The sequence below is a fragment of the Histomonas meleagridis genome, assembly GCF_020186115.1.
Source record: "Histomonas meleagridis strain 2922-C6/04-10x chromosome Unknown scaffold_61, whole genome shotgun sequence".
Taxonomy (NCBI): domain Eukaryota; phylum Parabasalia; order Tritrichomonadida; family Dientamoebidae; genus Histomonas; species Histomonas meleagridis.
This window is the reverse complement of record NW_027150931.1, coordinates 217,837-238,715: the sequence shown is the minus strand read 5'-3', so window position 1 is coordinate 238,715 and position 20,879 is coordinate 217,837. Positions and strand designations below refer to the sequence as shown.

The 20,879-nt window shown below is 30.3% G+C and overlaps 9 protein-coding genes across 9 annotated transcripts; 3 read left to right on the top strand and 6 right to left on the bottom strand.

Annotated features, from left to right (window-relative positions):
- Positions 1–18: 18 nt before the first annotated feature.
- Positions 19–1,662, bottom strand: GO595_010112 (protein RRNAD1; the record flags this gene model as incomplete). The annotated part of the gene is made up of 1 exon (XM_067912755.1): positions 19–1,662. The coding sequence occupies one exon, from the start codon at positions 1,660–1,662 to the stop codon at positions 19–21; it is 1,644 nt and encodes a 547-aa protein (XP_067768850.1).
- Positions 1,663–2,870: 1,208 nt separating this feature from the next.
- Positions 2,871–4,262, bottom strand: GO595_010111 (Pkinase-domain-containing protein; the record flags this gene model as incomplete). Its single annotated transcript, XM_067912754.1, has 1 exon — positions 2,871–4,262. The coding sequence occupies one exon, from the start codon at positions 4,260–4,262 to the stop codon at positions 2,871–2,873; it is 1,392 nt and encodes a 463-aa protein (XP_067768849.1).
- A 231-nt stretch (positions 4,263–4,493) lies between these two features.
- On the bottom strand, positions 4,494–5,066 carry GO595_010110 (small GTP-binding protein; the record flags this gene model as incomplete). Its single annotated transcript, XM_067912753.1, has 1 exon — positions 4,494–5,066. The coding sequence occupies one exon, from the start codon at positions 5,064–5,066 to the stop codon at positions 4,494–4,496; it is 573 nt and encodes a 190-aa protein (XP_067768848.1).
- Positions 5,067–5,561: 495 nt separating this feature from the next.
- On the bottom strand, positions 5,562–6,416 carry GO595_010109 (alpha/beta hydrolase; the record flags this gene model as incomplete). Its single annotated transcript, XM_067912752.1, has 1 exon — positions 5,562–6,416. One exon carries the CDS (start codon positions 6,414–6,416, stop codon positions 5,562–5,564), a length of 855 nt encoding a protein of 284 aa, XP_067768847.1.
- Positions 6,417–6,680: 264 nt separating this feature from the next.
- Positions 6,681–7,784, top strand: GO595_010108 (transcription initiation factor TFIID subunit 6-like; the record flags this gene model as incomplete). The annotated part of the gene is made up of 1 exon (XM_067912751.1): positions 6,681–7,784. One exon carries the CDS (start codon positions 6,681–6,683, stop codon positions 7,782–7,784), a length of 1,104 nt encoding a protein of 367 aa, XP_067768846.1.
- A 1,585-nt stretch (positions 7,785–9,369) lies between these two features.
- GO595_010107 (enkurin domain-containing protein 1) lies at positions 9,370–9,822 on the top strand (the record flags this gene model as incomplete). The annotated part of the gene is made up of 1 exon (XM_067912750.1): positions 9,370–9,822. The coding sequence occupies one exon, from the start codon at positions 9,370–9,372 to the stop codon at positions 9,820–9,822; it is 453 nt and encodes a 150-aa protein (XP_067768845.1).
- Positions 9,823–15,958: 6,136 nt separating this feature from the next.
- GO595_010106 (putative ribose-phosphate pyrophosphokinase) lies at positions 15,959–16,612 on the bottom strand (the record flags this gene model as incomplete). Its single annotated transcript, XM_067912749.1, has 1 exon — positions 15,959–16,612. One exon carries the CDS (start codon positions 16,610–16,612, stop codon positions 15,959–15,961), a length of 654 nt encoding a protein of 217 aa, XP_067768844.1.
- A 587-nt stretch (positions 16,613–17,199) lies between these two features.
- Positions 17,200–17,616, top strand: GO595_010105 (histone H3.2; the record flags this gene model as incomplete). The annotated part of the gene is made up of 1 exon (XM_067912748.1): positions 17,200–17,616. One exon carries the CDS (start codon positions 17,200–17,202, stop codon positions 17,614–17,616), a length of 417 nt encoding a protein of 138 aa, XP_067768843.1.
- A 378-nt stretch (positions 17,617–17,994) lies between these two features.
- GO595_010104 (uncharacterized protein) lies at positions 17,995–20,196 on the bottom strand (the record flags this gene model as incomplete). Its single annotated transcript, XM_067912746.1, has 1 exon — positions 17,995–20,196. One exon carries the CDS (start codon positions 20,194–20,196, stop codon positions 17,995–17,997), a length of 2,202 nt encoding a protein of 733 aa, XP_067768842.1.
- Between the last annotated feature and the right edge of the window lie 683 nt (positions 20,197–20,879).

The window sequence follows — 20,879 nt, the reverse complement described above, 5'->3', positions numbered from 1 at the left end:
TATTGATATTTACTAAAGTCAGTCGAGTTTTAACGTAAAGAGTGAGAATCCACGTGGCGACAAATGGCTAAACAAGTCGAACATTCCGACTAAATAATGTTCTTGTTTCACCTCGACGATGCGCGCGAAGTAAGTGAGCCTCTCCATGAGAAGGAAGCTCTCGAACACGTGCCCAAACAATTCTCTGGCGACTGCGTGCGCCATCATTTTCCAATCTTCATTCTGAATTTCGGCAATTTTCCAATGCACTTTCGATGCATCTGTTGGAGTACCAAAATGAGTCGCAAGACGTAAGACGTAGTCCTCAAAGTTCTCATCTTTGTTTTGTTTGAGCTTTTTAATTGTTTGTCGGGAAGGAATAAAACATTCAATTATCGAGCGATGGAGAAATTGCTCGAGAATAGATTTACGAGTTTCGAATGTGACGTTATACTCGTAGAGGGCATAGTTCAGCAGGTTATGTCTTTTGGTTTCATTTTGGCCAAATAAAAGATCGCATATTGGTTGATTCTCAGGAAGCAATGGAAGTCTTGAATGAGAAAGGTGCTGATAGCAGCAAGGAACAGAAATAGCGCCTCGTGGTTGAGGTGAGTTTAATGCAATTTCATGAGTAACAATGCTTAAATCACCGCATGCATGAAGACCGACAGTAATATATTCAATAGGTTTGAGGTCAACATCGTTGGCTGCTAAAATTTCAACTGCAAGTTCGCCTTGGATTACGCGTGGCTTCTTGCTTTGCTCAGAAAAACGAAGTTGTTCTATCGGCACCGCGTTGGGGGCATCCTGAATTTCGTTTTTTTTGGATTTACCCTTTTTACCCTTCTGGAAATCTTTAACGGTCGCTGACCACTGTTCATATTTCATTGAATTTACATAAATTGCTTCGACATTTGTTTGAGTTGTCATGTACCCTATACACATGTTCATGAGATCAAAGGAATTTGGATCAACGCGCTTTTGAGATATAAGACATCCAATTCTGTTTTGAAGGTGACATGCATGTGATAAGCTTGCTTCAATTGTTAAAGTACGCATTCGCATTTGGCTTGACATGAATACAGAAAAGTACCCTTTTCCAGCGCCAACATCTACAAAGGAGATATTTGAACGTTTTAGTGGCGTTTTTTCGGTGATTTGTAAATGTGATAATTCTTTTGAAAGTGAATTGTGATAGGCTTCACCATGAAAAATAGATTCATCAAGTGAAAAACAATGATTAAGTAAAACATCAATTGCATAAGTGAGATAAATGACCTCTTGAGATTTATCAAATCCAGACATGCCTTGTAGAGATGGATATTTCATAACGTCAATTGCCTCTCTCTTTTCAGTTTCCCGTGGAAGAAATAGTGAAGTTGATTCTTGGAAGAATGAAGAAAGTGATGGTGATGAAATAATACTAAAATCATTTTCATTGAAAATTTTGTCATGAAAAATTTTATCAGTGAATATCCTTTGGAGATCATTTTTCCACTCAGGGTCAAAAACACCACCAGTGTTTTCTGAATAAATATCCAAAGCAAATGGACCAAAAAGTTGAATCCATTTCTGAAAATAATCATGAAACTTTTGGAAAATCTGTTCAGTTATGTTTAAAAACTCTGTTAAAGTGCCAACAAATAGTTCTCCTCCTGGAAGAGGAGTAATGACTTTGGACATTTTTGGGGTGCACCTCATTCCAGCTGCAAAAATGTTTTGGTAATAAAATATACTTAATTTTTTAATCATAGACCAACATCAAACAGCAACCAGATTTAAACTCTATTTTTTGTTTATCATTAAATTCAATCTGTTCTAAGTTTAAGTTATATTGAATTATTTTGATTACTCTTGCTGTTGCATGCATAAAATGTATTTCATTTTTCTTATCTCTTTGTCTTGCATTGCAATTTCTGTTTCTAATTCTTTGATTCTTGCATTGTAACATTTTTGATTTTCATTTAGACTATAACACATGTTTTCACACATTGACTGAAATCTCTTTAGTTCTGCTTTTGCCTTTTTGTATTTTTCTTGGTATTTTGCTGCTTGCTCTTTATATTCATTTAGTTCATTCATTAGTTGTATAAAACGATCCGTTTTATTCTCTTCATCATTTCTTTGGAATTCATTTTTCATCATATCATTAATACAAGGATTTAAAAGAAATACATTTGAAAACAATTTAAATTCAATTATTCTAATATCGACTAACTTGATGGCAAGATCTACCTCTGATCTATGGCCATGAGCTTTCAAATAAAGGAGTGCATTTTTACAATCTTTAATTGCAGGATATTTAAATGATCTAATATTAGTAAAATCAAAAGTTATGTTATGCAACTCATTTGGAAATAGATTACTAAGCTGTTCACCTTTTAGTAGAATCTGATCACCAATTGTTGAAAAGCTGATTATTTTTTCGATTGCTTTTTCCAAATCATTTACGATTTTTATCCGATCAATATTTTTCATCTCATCATAATATAATCTTCTTGTCATGGTTGTAAGAAATTGTACATTATTTTCAGTAATTTCATTTCGAATTGAAAGTTCATCAATTAAACTATCAATTTTGATCAACACCTCTGTAAACCTTGTTGAAGGGTTGCTAGAATATTTGTTGTAATTTTTATTTTCTACATTTTTCATTTCAATGATATTTTTTTGCTGACAAAAAAATGAGATAAAAAATCATTAACAACGAAATTCTTAATTACTAATCTTTTGGTATGTTTCTCACTCGTGTTAAAATTTAATTATAATATTTGATAACAAATTATTTATTTTTTTACCAAACATTTTCAAGGAAAACTTTGAATATTGAGTTATTAGCTCCAAAAAATCTATTCAAACTGTTAACTTGAAATTGATGTTTACATAAATAATCAATACAGTACCTTCATTTGGGATGATCTCCACAATCTTCCATAATTATCGAAGTTAGAAGCAATACCCTTTATCAAAACACTCATTTCTTTCGATTCTAGTGGCACGTCCTGATAATCTTCTTGAATGAAATTGATCAAAAGAAGGATATCTTTTTCCAATTCTTCATTATTTAATTGTCTTGTTGGTTTAAATGTTAAGTATGGGTGATTTAACAAATCACTAATTTTTGGTCTTAACTTTGGATTTCTTTGTAAGCAACTTTTCATTGTTTGTAACAAATCAGGAAAATCAAAACGATCGATTATTTCTGGAAACTCGATTTCGTATGCGTCATCAACAATTGCTTGAATCTTTTGGAGCCAATCTGTTTGTGGAAAAGGAGGTCTTCCATAAACAAGTTGATATAAGATACAACCTAAAGACCACACATCACCAGAAGTACCAACTTTGAACTTTTGACTTGTTTCATTAAGTTTAAGTGACTCTGGTGGCATATAATTAAGTGTTCCAACTTGATTTGATCGTTCGATATTTGTTGTGTCATTTTCAACTGCTATACGTTTTGCTATACCGAAGTCGATGAGCTTTAAGGTCCCTTTTACAAAGAGAAAGTTAGCCGGCTTTAAATCTCCATGAACAACATTTGCATGATGAACAACTTGTACAGCTTCAAGCATTTGTTGCCACATTAAACGAAGGAAATTGGGATCAATTTCTTCTTTTTCAGCAAGATTCTTTTCAATAAGAGATCGAAGATCAATATCTCCAAGTTCAAGAACAATTGAAATAACACCTCTTGTGTTGTCAACTTCACTGTCTATCATCGAAATAATGCGGTCAGAGTGGTATTCTTTGAGTTTTTTGAGTAAAGCGATTTCATTAACAAAGCTTTCAAGTGCTTGTGGATTAATATTATTAATGTTAACACGTTTAAGAGCATAAATATTGGAGTCAGGAGCCATAACTTTATAAACTTTCGAACTTCCACCTTTACCAATTTTTTTAAGGACAAGATATGGAGTATTATTAACTGTAAAAATGTTATATTGTTCAAAGAAACCATTGGAATGATGTTGTTCAGGAGTATTTTGATTTGAAAATGGTTGAGTTGTTGAGGATGAGCTTGAAATTGATAAAGAATGATTAGTTGATTGATTAACTGGAACTCTTTTTGGTGCCTGGTCAAAAATCCCACCTAATCTCTTTAAGTTATTTGTGGCTGGCGTTGGTTGCTTTTTAACGTAATCTTGAATATTACTTGAACCAATTTTATTGGGTGTTCTAATCTTGCTTTGCGGTTTTTTCATTTTCGATCCTAAGTCCATTTTGTTCCGTTGAGCATTTAGTTTTGAACTTGAAATTTGTTTCAAGGCGCTTCTTGTGCTCATGTCGATTAAAATTTAAACGCACGTCTTTTTGGTTCAATTTAAATGTACGTTTAAAAAAATATTTTGACTAACTTTGTTTCAACTTCATTAGGAACAAACAAACAACAAAAAGGCTTCTAATAGTTTTGACATCATGAATTTTGCCCAAGTGCTACCTCAAATATACAACAAGAGTGTTAAAATATAGTGATAAAATTAATTAAGTATTATATCATGAAAGAGTTCCTTTTACTAGCATTGACATGATTGTTTTTTATTCTCTACAACAGGCACGTTTTTTTGGGCATCAGGGTTTAATGGTGAAGTAGAAATTTTTGAAACAATATATTCAAAAAGCTTGTAAATTCCAATACCAGATACAGCTGAAGTTTCAAAATATGTCAGCTTTAGTTCAGTTGCTTTTTCATCAATATCTTTTGTGTCATAAACTCGAGTTGGTAAGTCAACCTTATTACAACATAAAACAACCAGGCTTATATCTGATGATGTTTCATTAATGAAATTGTACCAGTATCCTACTGATTCTAAAGAATCTTGTTTTGAAACATCCATGACTATTACTGCGGCATTTGCTCCATGAAGATAAAGCGGAACAACTGATCTGTATGCATCTTGGCCTGCTGTATCCATTACAGTTAGAGAATAAGTAATACCATTAAATTCGATTTTTTTGTTCTTTGAAGCGGCACCAATTGTTGGTGTTATTTCTTCATTCTCTCCGAAATAGTAGTTTATAATTGATGTTTTCCCAACTGCAGCATCTCCAAGAAGAACAACTTTAATGTTTTCTTCCTGCTCCAACATTTTATAAACGATGATATGTAACCGGTAGTTTTTTTGAAAAATTGGCAGTGACGATAAATTTTGCTTTAAAAATGACTTTTTCTATAGATCGTAAATCTTCCTAAAAGTCAATTGATTAATGTGACAGATAATTGAAAACAACTTTTTTCTTGCGGTGGAGAAATTGCTCTTTATAACAATTTAGAACACTTGAGCTTGAGTTATTGATAAAATATTACTGAAATAAAATTCCATTAATAATTTTTAAAAAATTGTATCGTGATGAAGAATAAACCTAAATTAATTAGCTAAATATGCAATATACTTTGGTTTATTTAAAGCTGATAAATTAAAATAAATGGCAAAACATTAATAAGAAGTTAAACCAATTGATGAAATACATTACAATGAAGTTGATCATTTTTTTATGTGAAACTACGCAGTCAAAAATGCATTAGTATTACGTAATATTTACTTATGATCATTTATTTATAGTTATAAGAAATTTTTATAAAATTATGCATTAAGGAATGGCAAGATCTTATCGATTGTTTCTTTTTGCTTTTCCAAGAATAACAAATGTCCGCTCTCTTCAGATATAGCTATTTCAGAGTTTGGAACCCATTTTGACCACCAATCCTTTGAATCATCAATATCCATAAGGTTATCATGATCGCCAAGAATTACCATCATTCGTTTGTTGACATTTGCAAGAACAGTAATTGTTTGGTCGATTTCATTTTGGTCATAAGATGCAATCGATTTCGAAATTGCACATGTGTTAGACCAACTTGTTTGGAATTGTTTCATACAAACATTAGCAACAGACTTTACAATTTCCTCACAGCTTGTCGGAGAGTAAAATTGTTGTGAAATTTGTTCAGGAATAGTTAATGAATATGTAAACTTCAAAACAAGAGGACCTAAAAACCGTGTCCCAAGCGTAAATTTTTGAAGAGGAGATGGAGAGTTGCTTGAAAATAAGGGTGAAATAAAAATCATCTTATCAATTAATTCTGGGGATTTTGAAACTAATCCTGCTGCAACAACTGCACCATAAGAAAAGCCAATTAAGTGACATTTTTTAACTTGTAGGTAGCTAAGTAGGGATAAAACTTCTGTGATATATGAAGATAATCCAAAATTTCCATCATTTGGGTGTTCACTAAATCCCCTTCCCCAATAGTCAATAACCAAAACAGAAAATCCATTATTCATTAATTCATTTGCTAATGGACAATAAAGATTTGAAGGCATTGTAAATCCTGGTAACAAGCAAACAACTGGTGCGTTTTCTCTTCTAAAATCACGGTAATGTATTTTCCCATTTTGAGAAGGGAGGAAAAATTGCGGTGTATCAACAAATTCCATTTATTGGCACTTTTTTGGTTCTTTTCTGACGCATGTCACTTTTTTGTTTATACACAAATGTCTCAAGCGATTCGTGCTACAATTTCATCTATTGCTGAATCTCTTGGCATTACTCATATAAAAGAAACCATTCTATCAGATCTTTCAAACCATACACAGAAAGAAATTATAAAAATATTAAGTGATTCACTTCAAATTATGTCGACATGTAAAAGAAAAAGACTAAAAATATCTGACATAAATGATTCACTACAATCAAACAGTATGGAGCCACTCTTTGGATATTCAAATCAGAAACAACTTCAATTATTAAGTGCTGGAACAATATCAGCTTTAGATATTCTCTTTTATTCAGATGAACAAAGACCAGTAGATGCTTATGCAAGATTTGAGGCAGCACCTTATCCATGGGATATTTCGTTTGATATACAATGGTTAATGATTAATGGAAAACCGTTGATCTCAAGAAGCAAAAGCGAAGCTCCAATGGCACAAGAATCAACAACTATGCTTCAGTTGAATCAACAAGTTCAAAAAACAGATTCTGACCTTGAAATATCTTCAACACATTTAATTTCATATGAATTACAATTATACTACAAGCAAATTCGTGAGTACCTTATTGACAGCGATCCTGTTAAGAAGGAATCTCGTCTTTACGATTTACAAATGTCTCCTTCCATTCAATCTCTCCTTCCTTATTATTTACGGTTTTGCTTTACCTTACAGCGGGACAACCCTCATGTTTACGGGGAAATATATACATCCATTAGTGTTGCAAGGACGATGGTATCGAATCGGAATCTTCGATTTTTTGATGTCTATTTACCCCACTTTATCACGTTGGCACTCACCAGCCTCCTTAGTTCTTCTATTGGGTCGAGCAACTTCTGTGAGTTTTTACTCCAAAGAGAATATTCGGCAGATTTGTTAAAAGCTCTTATTGATTTCTCCTTCAGACATGCATATACGTTTGTTCAGCCCAAGCTCACCGCTCAGCTTTTATATGTTCTCTTCAGCCAAAAGCGAAAACTTCCAGAAAAGTATGGAGCCTTAAACGGTCTCTTTTACTTCGGAATTGATTCGATTTCGAATTATGTTCTTCCTAAGCTTCAAATGATTCTTTCAAACCTAGAAAATGAGACCAAAGATTTGGACATACAAAAACAAAATTTATGTGTAATGTTTTACCATTTGATTTTAAAGTCGACCGGATTTTGCCTTTACTCAGATACATATAAAATGGCTGCATCAGGTAAGTTGCCAATTATCGGCGCATCATTAGAACAGTACAGGAATTTAATGAATTTGTTTGGTTCTGACCTTGTTCCTTATATTGTGAATGATGATTCATTTTTATTTATATAAATAAATGTAATTATTTTTTGAAACAATAGTTTTGTGTACAATTGAATTTTAAATGTAATGATAAGAATTTTTGAGAGAATTAAAATTTTAGTTATTGAATTTTTCTATTGATTTCAATGCAATTTTTCTATCGATTCCAAAATTTTTTTCCTTTTTTAGTTTTATCGTGACAAAATCAACTTAAAACAATGATTTTTCAATTTATTTGTTAGAGAAACACAATTTTAGGTGTAATTAAAGAAAAAATGTTTGATGAATTTATCAGAAATGAAAAAATGAAAAACGATGTGAAAAGATTGACTGTGGCCAAATTTTGGTTCAATGATACGTTAATATTCAAAAAGTTTTTTTTCACAGCCACGGCCACTTATAAAAAATTTCACGGAAAATGATCGTTTTCCAACAGAAAACGAAATAAAAATCCCAATACTTTTTAACATATTTCGTAATTCAAATTTGTATTGATATAGAATTTTTTTCTATTCACAGAAAAAGTATTCAAATTAATTTCGATTTTTTTAATTGAACGACAAATGTGATATGTTTCCCACATATTTCTTATCAATTTCTTGGCCGGATGACTTGTTAAAGCAACAAAAAAAAATTCTTAACTGATCACAAAATACACTATGCTGAAAGGATTAAACTCACTAGACTTGGTCATCGTGAACGGAAAGCTTCGGATAGAAAAGAAGCGAAAGTCTGCAAAACAAAAATTTTCTCCAGAGGAAGATGAGATTATTTTCAATTTGGTTGGAGATCAAAAGTATCCAAATTGGAACGAAATTGCAAAGCATGTTCCCGGGAAATCTTGTAGGCAGTGCAGAGAAAGGTATCAGCATTATTTGGCACCTGGATTATCAAAGGAACCTTGGTCTCAAGAGGAAGATAATTTAATAATAGAATTATACAAAGAGCATGGACCAAACTGGGCTTTGATTGCAAAGTTTTTTCAAAACAGAAGAACCAATAACGGAATTAAGAACAGGTTCAATAGCCATCTGAAAAAGAATCTCAAAAAACAAGAAGAAGAAATAATTTTTGAGTCATTCCCAAGCTGCTCTGGGGATGATTCTTCATTATTCTTTTCAGATCCTTTAGAAAATTTGTTCAACACTGAATTAAATTTATATCAATAATAAATAAAATCTTCCTTTGTAGGCTCTAACCAAATCTGTAGCTATATTTTTGTTGATATACTTTTGAATAAATGTTTTCATATTTCATAAAATATTTAATAATTAATTATCAGAAAAATAATCTTATTATATTATCGCTAAGTTTTAATTGTAGTTCCTTATATAAGGTTTTTGATTCCATTATAATCATGGTGGACATAAATTGTTTGCTTTGAGGATTACCCAAAAGCCTTAAACGTCCTAAAATTTTGCTTAATTCAAATCTAATGGAAGCAAAACTTCGATATCGAAAAGAATTAAAATCAAATGGTATCAAAAGCACTATCAAAAAAATCCCACAAAGACAAACAATTAAAACTCCTCGTGAGAATTCATCATATCAAACAATTAATACTCAACCAAACTCTCCTCAAAATGAAACACTAGAAAAAGGGCCCAGGCTTGGCATGGGTAAAAAGCCAACAAAAAATGAACCACGAATCAATTTTGTTCAACGAAATATCCAATCAGCATCACAACAAAAAAGTCGAGCAAAACCAGATAAGCCCAAAGGAATGAAAGAAAGAATCGTAAACTCTAAGCATGCACCTGGAGAAATTCCCAAATATCTTGAACAAAGAAAAGATGAAATAAAAGCAAAAAATGCACCTCCTCCAGATGTAAAATGTCCGAAAGGAATGCGGCTATTATCAGATGAAGAAAAACAAGAAGCTGTTCTTTCTCTTCAGCAAAGAAAGCAAGAAATTGAGGCAACATTAGCTAAAGCACCTTTAAGAATCGAAAGTCCTCAATTACTTAGAAACGAGAGACAATTGCGACAAGAGCTATCTGAGATAGAATCAACTTTAAGACATTTTAAGAAAAAATATGTATTTGTAAATGAAGATGAACATTTTTAAATAAATTTGTTTCTCAACTAACATTTACTTCTTTTAAGTAAATCAATGTCATTTATTTGCTAAAAGCTTTTCATATTTCCATTTTGCTTTGTGAATTTATTTGCTATATGTATATATGTTATATGTATATTGTGATTTTGATGGGTTTCATATGTTATATGTTTTATATCATCTTTTGTTTTGATAGTTTTCTTTGTGTTGTTTTCTGCGAACATTTGATCTTCGTGTTGATTTTGATCATTTTATAAAATATATGCTTCGTTTCCATTTCTTATTGAAAATGAAGACCCGACGTTTGTAGAAGAAGACTTTGAATTATAAATTTTTATATAGTAAATTTTACTATTTCTCTATAACCTTTTTGTTGTGCAATTTGAATTGATGTTAAATATTGTTAAAGCATATTTTAAATTATTAAAACATATTCTAAATTATTCAAATAAATATTTTTTGTATTAACATCAATTCCTTTATCTAAAAGTAATTTTACGATTTCTATATTATTATTTCTAACTGCTATATGAAGTGCTGTTTCAAATTATTAAAACATATATCAAATCATTTTAACATATATCAAATTATTAAAATAAATTTTTTTTGCATTTAGATCAATTTCTTTTTGTTCTAAAATATATTTCATAAGTTCAATATTTCGTGATTTTGAAGCAAATGGTAAAATATTTTATGGAATTTTATTATTTTGAAGGAAATATTTAACGAGATATAAGTTTTAATTTCGTGCTGATTCATTTATAACATCAACATTAACATAAATTTCTTTATCTTCAAAATATTTTAGAATATCATAATTATCTTTTTTAATATAAAAACTTGCCAAATCATTTGCTTTATCTTCAGACATTTTCGGTATTGATTGTAGTTTTTCTAATTCATTTTTATAAATATATTTAAAGATATCATTTTGATGAAATTCTATTGCTGTTTCATATGCATCTTTAAATGACCAATGATTTTGTTCACATAAATGAATAATTTCTTCTTTTCCACATGCAACTGTATTCTTGCCTGTGCCTTCTACATTAGCACCATTCATAAGTAAATATTTAAAACATTTAACTGAAGAAAAAAATGCTGCATAATCAATTAATGTAACATTTTGATTAATAAATGAACATCTTTCATAAAGTGATGGCTCAATGAATTGATTAAAATCAAAATTTATTTGTGATGATATTTCTTAAAGTTTTTCTATTTCATCATTTCGAATTATTTTTACAATTTCATTTGGTTTATGTCCTTCTTTAATTAATTTCTTATGAAGTGCCCATTCATTTTTTGAAAGTTCTTCATAATTTAGTTCATCAACACCTAATTCTTAAATTGTTTCATTTGGCATGTATTGTATAAAATATATTTTAGAAGCAATCGAATTTTTTATATTTTTTATGACTTTTTTATCAAGTAAATTATAATCAATCATTTTAGTAAGAAGATAATATAATTCTTGTGTATTTTCACCAACAAAAAAATGTTCCCATAAATCAAAAATATCAATTTCTTTTTGAATGCTCATTTCTAGTTTTTTGATTTCTTTAAGAAAATCCAAATATTTATCAATATTTTTCATATGTGTGATAATAATTGCATATGTAAATCTAATTTTTTGCTTGATTCCATTTAAAATACCACTTTTGTGCTAAATCGTTTGCTTTAGATGCATACTAGCAGCACTTTTCGATTGCGTTCAAAAAGTGAAACCGATACTGCCGATTTTTTTTCTCTTAAGAAATTTTTGAAATTCTTTTGGCATATTGAAATTTTTGTATTGTTCGATTGAAAGATTTTTGTCGAAAAGTGACATTGCCTGTTTTCAGGAATGGAAATTGACGTTCAATATGGCGGCGAAACATTCGACATAACTGTTCCAAAAATTTCAACAGTAAAAAATGTAATCAGATATATGGGGTACAAAACAAAGAAAGATCCAAATTCATTAAAAATGTTTTTTAATAATAATCAATTACAAGAAGATATAAAAATTGAAACTTTAATAAAGGGTGGAAAACTTACATTAAAACTTAAGTCATTATCGGAAAGTAATGTATCAGATTTACAAGTTTCAAACCAAGTTATCAAAAATATTTATATGCCAAAAGTAAAAGACAATATTACCTATGAAAACGATGTTTCAATCCTGGGAGAATATAATCCTTTCACATTTTCTAGGTGTTATCAAATTACAGATTTTACAAAACCAATTTGTCGTGATTTTTACTTTAGATACGCAATGTTTACGAACAGAGTTAAGTATGGCATTTTAACGCCTTCACCTTCTCCTAAAATTTTTGAACAAATAATTTCAGGAAATGCAGGACCTGATTATTTACCAACAACTTTACATTTTTGCCACCTCTTCATTATACGCCTAATAAAGTATCAGCAAGGTGACTTGAAATCATTAAAAGTTTTTTTGAAATTTTTATATGATACAATTCCATTAGAACCATCAGCTACAAAATATCTTCTCGAAGCATTAAAGCTTGTTCTTCCAAAGAGTCCTGATATTGTTATGAACTTTATTTTTGAAACGATCAAAGATGTTAATGTTCAAATTTTTATTTTCCCCAAATTAAACTATAACAATAGTCCTGATCTTTTTCATAAGCTTATTTCCGTCATGGCCGATAATATTATCAAGTTAAAGAAAAGTAATATTGGAGATTTATATCCATATATTGGTGTTTTTATTGATGTTCTTTTTGGCTACAAAGGTAAAATCACTAAAGAGACAAAAGCTGCACTCAAATCACATTATAAAGACTTTTCAAATTTCGGAAAAACGCATTCTGACATCCACATCAGTCTCCTCATTTTAGCGGTTTCTATCAAAATTGGCAAAGTCAACAATAAACGTATCCAAGTTCTCAAGGAGACCGTTACTGTCCAATACTTAACGAACTCCACTTTATTAATAACTCTCGAATTAATTAGAAAGAATGTTAAAATCGAAGATTTTGAAGAAATTATCGGATCTATTCCTTTGCATTATGAGAACATATCGATTGTGGAAGAAATAATGAAAGATAAATCATTTGATCAGTTCCATCAATTATTAAGTTCAAGTTATCCATATCCATTATTATTAGTTAAAAACTTACCAAACAATTTTAGAAATGAATTATTACGTTATGCTATCGAAAAGAAGCTTGTACGCTATGCATTACCACATTTAAATGCTGAAACATTTCCATATTTTTTGCCAGTGATTTATGATTTATCTGAAAATGGAGTATCGATTCAAGTAATTCGAACATTTTTCAAGAATTCCAATGATTTAATAGTTAAAACCATAAATTCAATATCACAAAACTTGTTGTTTTATTTTGATAATTTATCTGGTGATCGAATCTTTAATTTACTTCATATATTAATGAAATCGTTAGTCTTAAATTGTACTACTAAAAAATCTGAAACAAATATATCAACAATTACATTAAACTTTTTAACAATTGATATCATTGGATTATTTTATTTATTACGCGAAGATACCAAACAAATCCAAATTAACTCCAATGAAATATTAAGAAGAAATATGATATTATGGCAAATAAATGAAGAAAACAATGGAAACAAAACCAAAAATAAATATATTCCATTATTTAAGATATTTTTAAATAACAAAGATAAAATAGTTGAGCAATCAAAGCCAAGCGAAATTAATTCAAATGATATATATCAATTTAATTTTCTAAAGTTAATTCGAGTGTTATTATCTATCTTAAGATGTACTGATGATAAATTCATGGAAACAGCACAAACAATGTCAAAACAAGTTACTGATTATCCATTAATACCATTTATCATATCTGTAGTTCGAAATGATACCAATTTTATTCAATATTTACAAATGCCAATTATATATAAATTTGATACATTTGGACAAATCGCTTCATTTATTAAATCATCTGATAATAAGAATCATAAACCACGTGAAATGTTTTTAGATGCATTTAAAGAAGCTATTAATAAGTTTGAAATCAATAATGAACATGTTATAAATATATTATATCATTTTGTTCAAACCACTGATAAATTTGAACAAAAAGAAATTAATAAATCGATATCAATATTGTATACGTATAAAGATTCATTAGTTATTAATGAAACACAAATATCAATACAATTCTTAAATATATTATCGATTTTATTACCATATTTACAATCATGGAATAATGAAGCAACTGAGTTCTTTAACATTGTACATAACTTATCTGAAAGTTCAATGTTAATGGAATCACAATCGAAATATATCTTTAAAATTCATATGGCAGCATATCGTAATGATAAATGTAAACTCACATTCTTAAATATGGTTTCGATTAAAGAAGCATATAATATATTGATACAAAACAATTGGACATCACGCGCATTTTTCTTAAAGATATTCCAAGGATGTAATTTCTCACATGCAACACATATTTTGTTTTATACGAAACTTCTCGAAAAAGATGGAAACTTTTCATCATCTTTACAATCGACTTTATTATCTAATTTCATAAGTTCGATAATACCTTCTTATCCTGATTTAGATAAAAAACAAATTGATTTACTCAAAAATAATAAGCAATTGATTACGACTGCATTGTTTTCGATTTTGTCTCATCCAATGTTAAGTTATTTTGTAGCGAATCATTTAATCGAATTGTATTTACCATTTTTGGATTATAATATTAACTCATTTACTTTTAAGACTCCAAATTATATTATACAATATAATGTTATTATTAAAATATTCCCATTATTCTTTGCAAATTCAAATTATTCTTTTCTAGAATGTTTGTTGGATCAAGGTAATATATCAATTGATTTATGGGAATTAATATATAAACTCGCGCCAATTAAATCAGCGTTTTTAAATGTGTTAATGAAGAAAATTAAAAATATTTATCACGTAGCAATATTAAATAAAATTTTATCTTTAATTAACCCGAAATTAGCTATTATTACATTGTCATTGTTATTTAATAGAAATGATTTATATGTTATTAAATATATTTTACATTATATCAATAAGAACTTCAATAAAAATTATTTCGATACGTTGAAAAAACAAATTTGTGTACCGATTAATGAAATTCCTTTGCCTGATAATGTTAACTCTTCGTTGGATTATTTCTTGGATCAATTTGAGCCAAAGAATCCAAACGAAAATAAATTATTTTATTATATTTATCCAAATCAATTTTTATCTAAAATTTTAACAGAGCCGATAAGTGTTAACGAATTCATTTCCTCAATTATTGAATGCTGTATTGAAAAGAACAAAGAAACATACTTGAAATTATTTGAATTTTTGTATAATTCAAAAGTGGATAAAAAACTCAAAATTTCAATAGCAAAAGCAGTTTTACAAACAAACGATAGGGAATTGATTAAAATAACCGTTAAATTTTTGAAGACGATAGAGATCGAAGAAGAAGTTGTAAATCTTGTTTTAGAATGTGCATTAAATGGATTTTTAGAAGTTGATGAAATCGAATATTGGAAAAGAGCTAAAGCTTCAAATAAAATGAAATTATTGTTCAGTGGAAAAAATAATGATAAAATTAGTTATTTCGATAAGTTGAAAATCGGACTTTTATCATCAAATACAATGTTTTCTAGATTCAAAAATTTGTCAAATGAGTTGGGGAATGATAATAAAAACAAAATTAATTTGTTCTCATTCAACGAAAACATTCATATCGAAAGGTTTTCTTCGTTGGATGTGGACGAAACAAAACTTTTCGACTTTTCCAACGAAGCTGAAGTGCTACCGTGCCATGGAATAATGACAAACTCAACTAAGTTCATCAATCTCCTCAGAGGACTCCAAAAGTAAAAATTCTTTAAATTTTTTATCTTTTTAAATTCAATCAATGATTTATCTGATTTTTAATTGCATCTTTAATTTCATTGTGTAGGAGTTTAATGGTTGCTCGATGTCATCTGTGTTTCAGACTGGATTAACATTTATCTAAAATATAATCAATTATAATATGAATATTTTATTGTATTTCAAATAGAAATTAAGAAAATAACATTTAATAATATGAAGTATTTCATCTAATAAAAATTTATACATAATAAAATGTTATGATTTACAAAAACACATTACTTTATCATGAAACATAAGTTACGTTTGCGTGGTTTCTGTATTATTTTGAGTTTCCTCTGTACCAACATTAGGCTCATCTTGTTTTTTCTGGTTTTCATCATGATCACTAAGGTCGTCACTATCAAACATTTCACCAAGAAGAACAGAGCGAACAACTTCATCTGCTTGTCGAGAAGATTCAGATCTACATTTGAGAAAGCAAATAAGGTTTAAAGACTCCACGCCGATAATGCAGGCACAAATAAATGTATCAAACCAACTGAATGAAAAAATGGACCATATAAATATGATAAACCATACAACAATAATTCCAAAAAGACCGCCCCAAAATATATTAGACTTATAGGCTTCTGGAACGTATGGGTCTGGACGTGAATAGAAAATCCATTTGGGTTCTCCTGAAGATGTATCATGATACCAACGCATACCTACAAGATTAAGGCCGTCAACATTTTTGCAAAACCAAATTTCAATGGTGGAAAATAATAATGTTAAGAAAACTTTGATAGAAGGATAAAAATCAAATAGGATTGGTACTAAATATGCTAAAAGAAGTGAAACTTTGAGTGATAAAAAACGGCCAGAGTTATCGGTGTTTCTGTCTGGCTCAACACTGTTTGTGATTAAATTTAATTCAGATGAGTTTTGTTGTTCTTCTTTTGCTTCTTGCATAAATAAACGTTCTTCAAGAAAGGGTACCGTTGTCACTTTTCCTATCATGTTCATTAAGTGATGAAGAATTGAAAAATAACTTCCTCGAACCTTATATCAAAATGATGCCTTCTGTTTCTCTCACACACAATTATAAATTTTAATATTTTTTTAAATAACTTAGAAGTATTCAATATGCATTATATGTGTAAGAAATGTAAATAACAATGTATATAAATTTTTTGATTTTGACAGGTATTTTCTCAACACAAAGTTATAATATATGCTTGATTGATACGAACAATAACACACACTATCCCCTATTTATATGTATTTTGTTTGTATTTCTGTTAAATATTTTCAGTTAGCTCTCAATTTTCAAGCAATTTAACAATTTTGGGATAACCTTTGTTAGATGCATTTTAATAATAAATTTTTATCCGATTCTATCAGAGAAAGGCATCCGAAGTTGTCCTTTTCTCATTGCTTGATACAATTTAGCCACAAATGAAAAAAGTGACAATGTGTTAGGGTATTGTTTGAATTTCGGGGATTAAAACGACATTTTTTTAAAGGAAAAAACCGCCATTTTCACTTCATTATTTTTTATGGCTCGTACAAAACAAACAGCTCGTAAATCTACTGGTGGTAAGACTCCACGTAAGTCACTCGGTGCTAAGGCAGCTCGTAAATCAACACCAGTTGTTGATTCACAAGGTGCTAAGAAGCAACATCGTTTCAGACCAGGTACAGTTGCCCTTCGTGAAATTCGTAAATACCAAAAGAGCACAGATCTTTTAATCCGTAAGCTTCCATTCCAACGTCTTGTTCGTGAAATCGCTTCTGGATTCCGCGGTGATCTTCGTTTCCAATCATCAGCAATTGCAGCTCTTCAAGAAGCATCTGAAGCTTACCTTGTTGGTCTCTTTGAAGATACAAATCTTTGCGCCATTCATGCAAATCGTGTTACAATTATGGAACGTGATGTTCAACTTGCACAAAGAATTCGTGGTGAACGTAATTAAAACTAGTTTAGTGTTTCCAAATTTTTATGTTTTTTGATGAACCCATGAAAAATTTTTGAACAAAAAAAATATTGACATCTCTCTTTTATTGTTTTACTTCAATCCATAAAATTCAAATAAACCAGAATATTTATTTAAATAAATACCCTATCGCTAAACATAAGCAATTTCTGAAAATTTAGTCAACATTTAATTTGCATAATCATTGGTCACGCTTTAAAAGAGCACATCAAAAATGACATTCGAGTTCAAAAATGAAGCAAAAAGCAAACAAAAATTGAGATTAATCATCATAAAAATTTTCGAATTTTTAAAAAAATCATCAAACAATTTACATTAAATAAACAATTTATTAATTCACACAAACAAACAAAATAATCATTCACCAATACTAAACGAATGGTCCCCGCATTCACTTCCAAACTTATATGTAGGCAATCCTTGGAGTGATATTGATATATTTAATGGTATAGGCCGTGCTCTTTCCAGTAGTTTTGTGAAGTTCCGACCCCCAATGTGACAGATCTCGCGAACAAATGATATCCACATATCTTCAGGAACATCTGAAATTGGATGCGTAGGGTCTTGAAACTTCGCAAGAGTCTTTGGGATGATCGTTTGATCGAAATTATGGATTTCCCAAAGCTCATGAAATAATGTTGGCAAACTAATTCCAGCAAATTCTAGTGGATCAAATCCAGGAAAAAGCTTTTGGAAGACAACTGATGCTGCTAATGTAGCAATTGCAGTTTCTGTTACATGATCAAAACAATCTTCGAGAATTGACACAACTGTTAACATAGTAACAGCAGTAAAGAGCTGTGTAGTAGGAGAGTCAAAGTTAGATAATATATTATCAATGTCTTGTAAATCAAAAGCTAATGGATATCCACATGATGGACAATCTTCCGGAAGCTCGATATCAAAAACAATTCTGTATGGTTTGGGTGGAGAATAGCCTATATAGTTAGTAACTTCTTGTATGATAATATTAAACTTTTCAAAGATCTTATCGAAATTATCTAACTCTAACATCTTTGAAGTTGGTACAGTAAAGGTAATATCCTTAGCAACTATCTCACCCCAAGGTACTTGGATATTTTTAGTTCGTTCCCATATCGAAGGATCTTTATAATCTGCTATCGGATGTTCACAAAAGTTGTGGAACGTTAAGTCTATCGTCAGCGTTTCTGTTTGAATAGGATTTGTTGGTGCGTAACCGACATAAACGATGCCGCCAAAAGCCGATATAACTTTTGTGCACTTTTCGGCGAGGAGACTCACTGATATGATTGAAGGCCAACGTTTCCAAGGGCCAGGTTTTGTTAAAAGCGACTCATGCTGCGATCCAATCTGCACGTGAGCGCCTTGAATGATAGGTTCGCATATAACTGTAGCAGGTACTCCAGCAGGTAACCAAAGTCCAGTTGATATCCATTCATCTCTCTGCAATTTAAAGGTTTTTTGGAAATCTGATAGTTCTACGTCTCCTGTTTTACCAGGGAAATCAACATGTTCTGGTATTGGCTTTACAAGATTAACTGGAAGAATTGTATAAAGATACATTAATAATACTACAACTATTCCATGAACTTCTTCTGGGCATATACCATTTTCTGCATGGTAATTAGTTCGATGAAGGAATTCCCATGCGCAATCTGTTAAATCACTTAACTCCTTTGAATAATTGTCATTACAAACCATTATGTAACAACGCAAAACAGTAACTATATCATCCAATGCAACTGTGTTTATATTTGGTTGTTTAATCAAATTTTTGAAATTATCAAGTAATGTTACAAAATTTGAATCCCTTATGTATACATATGAAGAAGGTACCTGTATGTTTTCTGAGACCTCTACATCTTCATTTAACAAACAAAAAGTATATGAAAGTGAAAATTTGGAAAGTAGATCATTGATTGGAAGAGAAAATGAACTGTATTCTGTATGGTTATAAAAGATTGCAAGACCTCTACCAGCTTCTCCAACAAATTCGACAAGTTGTTCGATCTTTTGATCGTCTAACACAATATCTGAAGGAATCAAAATCGCCTTATAGCTGGTGAAGTTCACCTTGAAAGAGCCGTATTCAATAAAAATTCCGATTTCTTTGAGTGCATGTGTTATGTTATGTTTTTGTTGTTTGGTGAATCCGATACCAAGAACGGGGGTCATTGTGTTCTGGCCATAGGTTATCCAGTTTATGCAATTTGATACGAATTGTCGAGTATCACCAACGCGCATATATTTTGTCGTGAGAAATTGGATTTGAGAAAAACAGATAACGCGACCTCGACCATAGACTGAAGCAGCAACAATTGGTAGTTGGATCTCTGAATCAATTGGCGTTGAATCATTAATGTGAAGAAAACATGTAACAATAGGGAAAGAATTAGTAGAAAAGCAAACAACTGGCATCATATTGGGAAGAGCAGCAATCGACCTAACATGATTTACAATTTCGCTAAAAAACTTAACTGGAAAGTCTGATGAATTGGGGGATTGTGCACCTTGCCGTGATGAGCCCTGGCTGACGCGAGGATGATGTGGTTGGACCGAGCCAATCCCGCACCCCATTTCTACAAGATCTGAAAACACGTTACATAAAACATTCAAATTCCGACTATTTTTAACAACGAATAAAGGTACTTTTTATATATAATAACCGTTAAAATTGGATTGCAATTTTAGTTGTTGGAAATTTTTCATTTTGTTTCTATCTTCAAATACAGATTTTTTCTTGGCCTAAAAGCAATATAAATGATTTGCTTACACATTATATTTAAATTTTTTAGGATTTCTTTTTCGTTTTTTCGATAGATTCTCTTCAATGTCAAACTATATCAAAATATTTTTGATAGCTTCAATTGTTTTTATCTTTCTTGCTCTTATTATGTTGTTGTTTTCCTTATATTTATCTTGATTGAGGTGAATTTCGTACCAAATTTTATTCTCCAAAATAATGTTTCAGTTAATTCTGTTCTCAATTTTTCAATTTGTAAATCCCCTTTTTACAGATGATCGTATCGATATCGAAAATCTCTTCAATTTTTTCTGTCAGAACCGATCATTACCGTTGATTAATTCTGATAACTCTATTCAAAATGTTCTTTAGACATTTTTCGTTGGAATCAAAATCAAATCTTTTTGCTTGTGGATTTTTGAATAATTTCAGATGCATTATTTCGGTATTAAAATTCCTTGATGTACCAAAACTGGAGCAGATGAGCACATTTAATCTAAAACAAAGTTCATTGCTG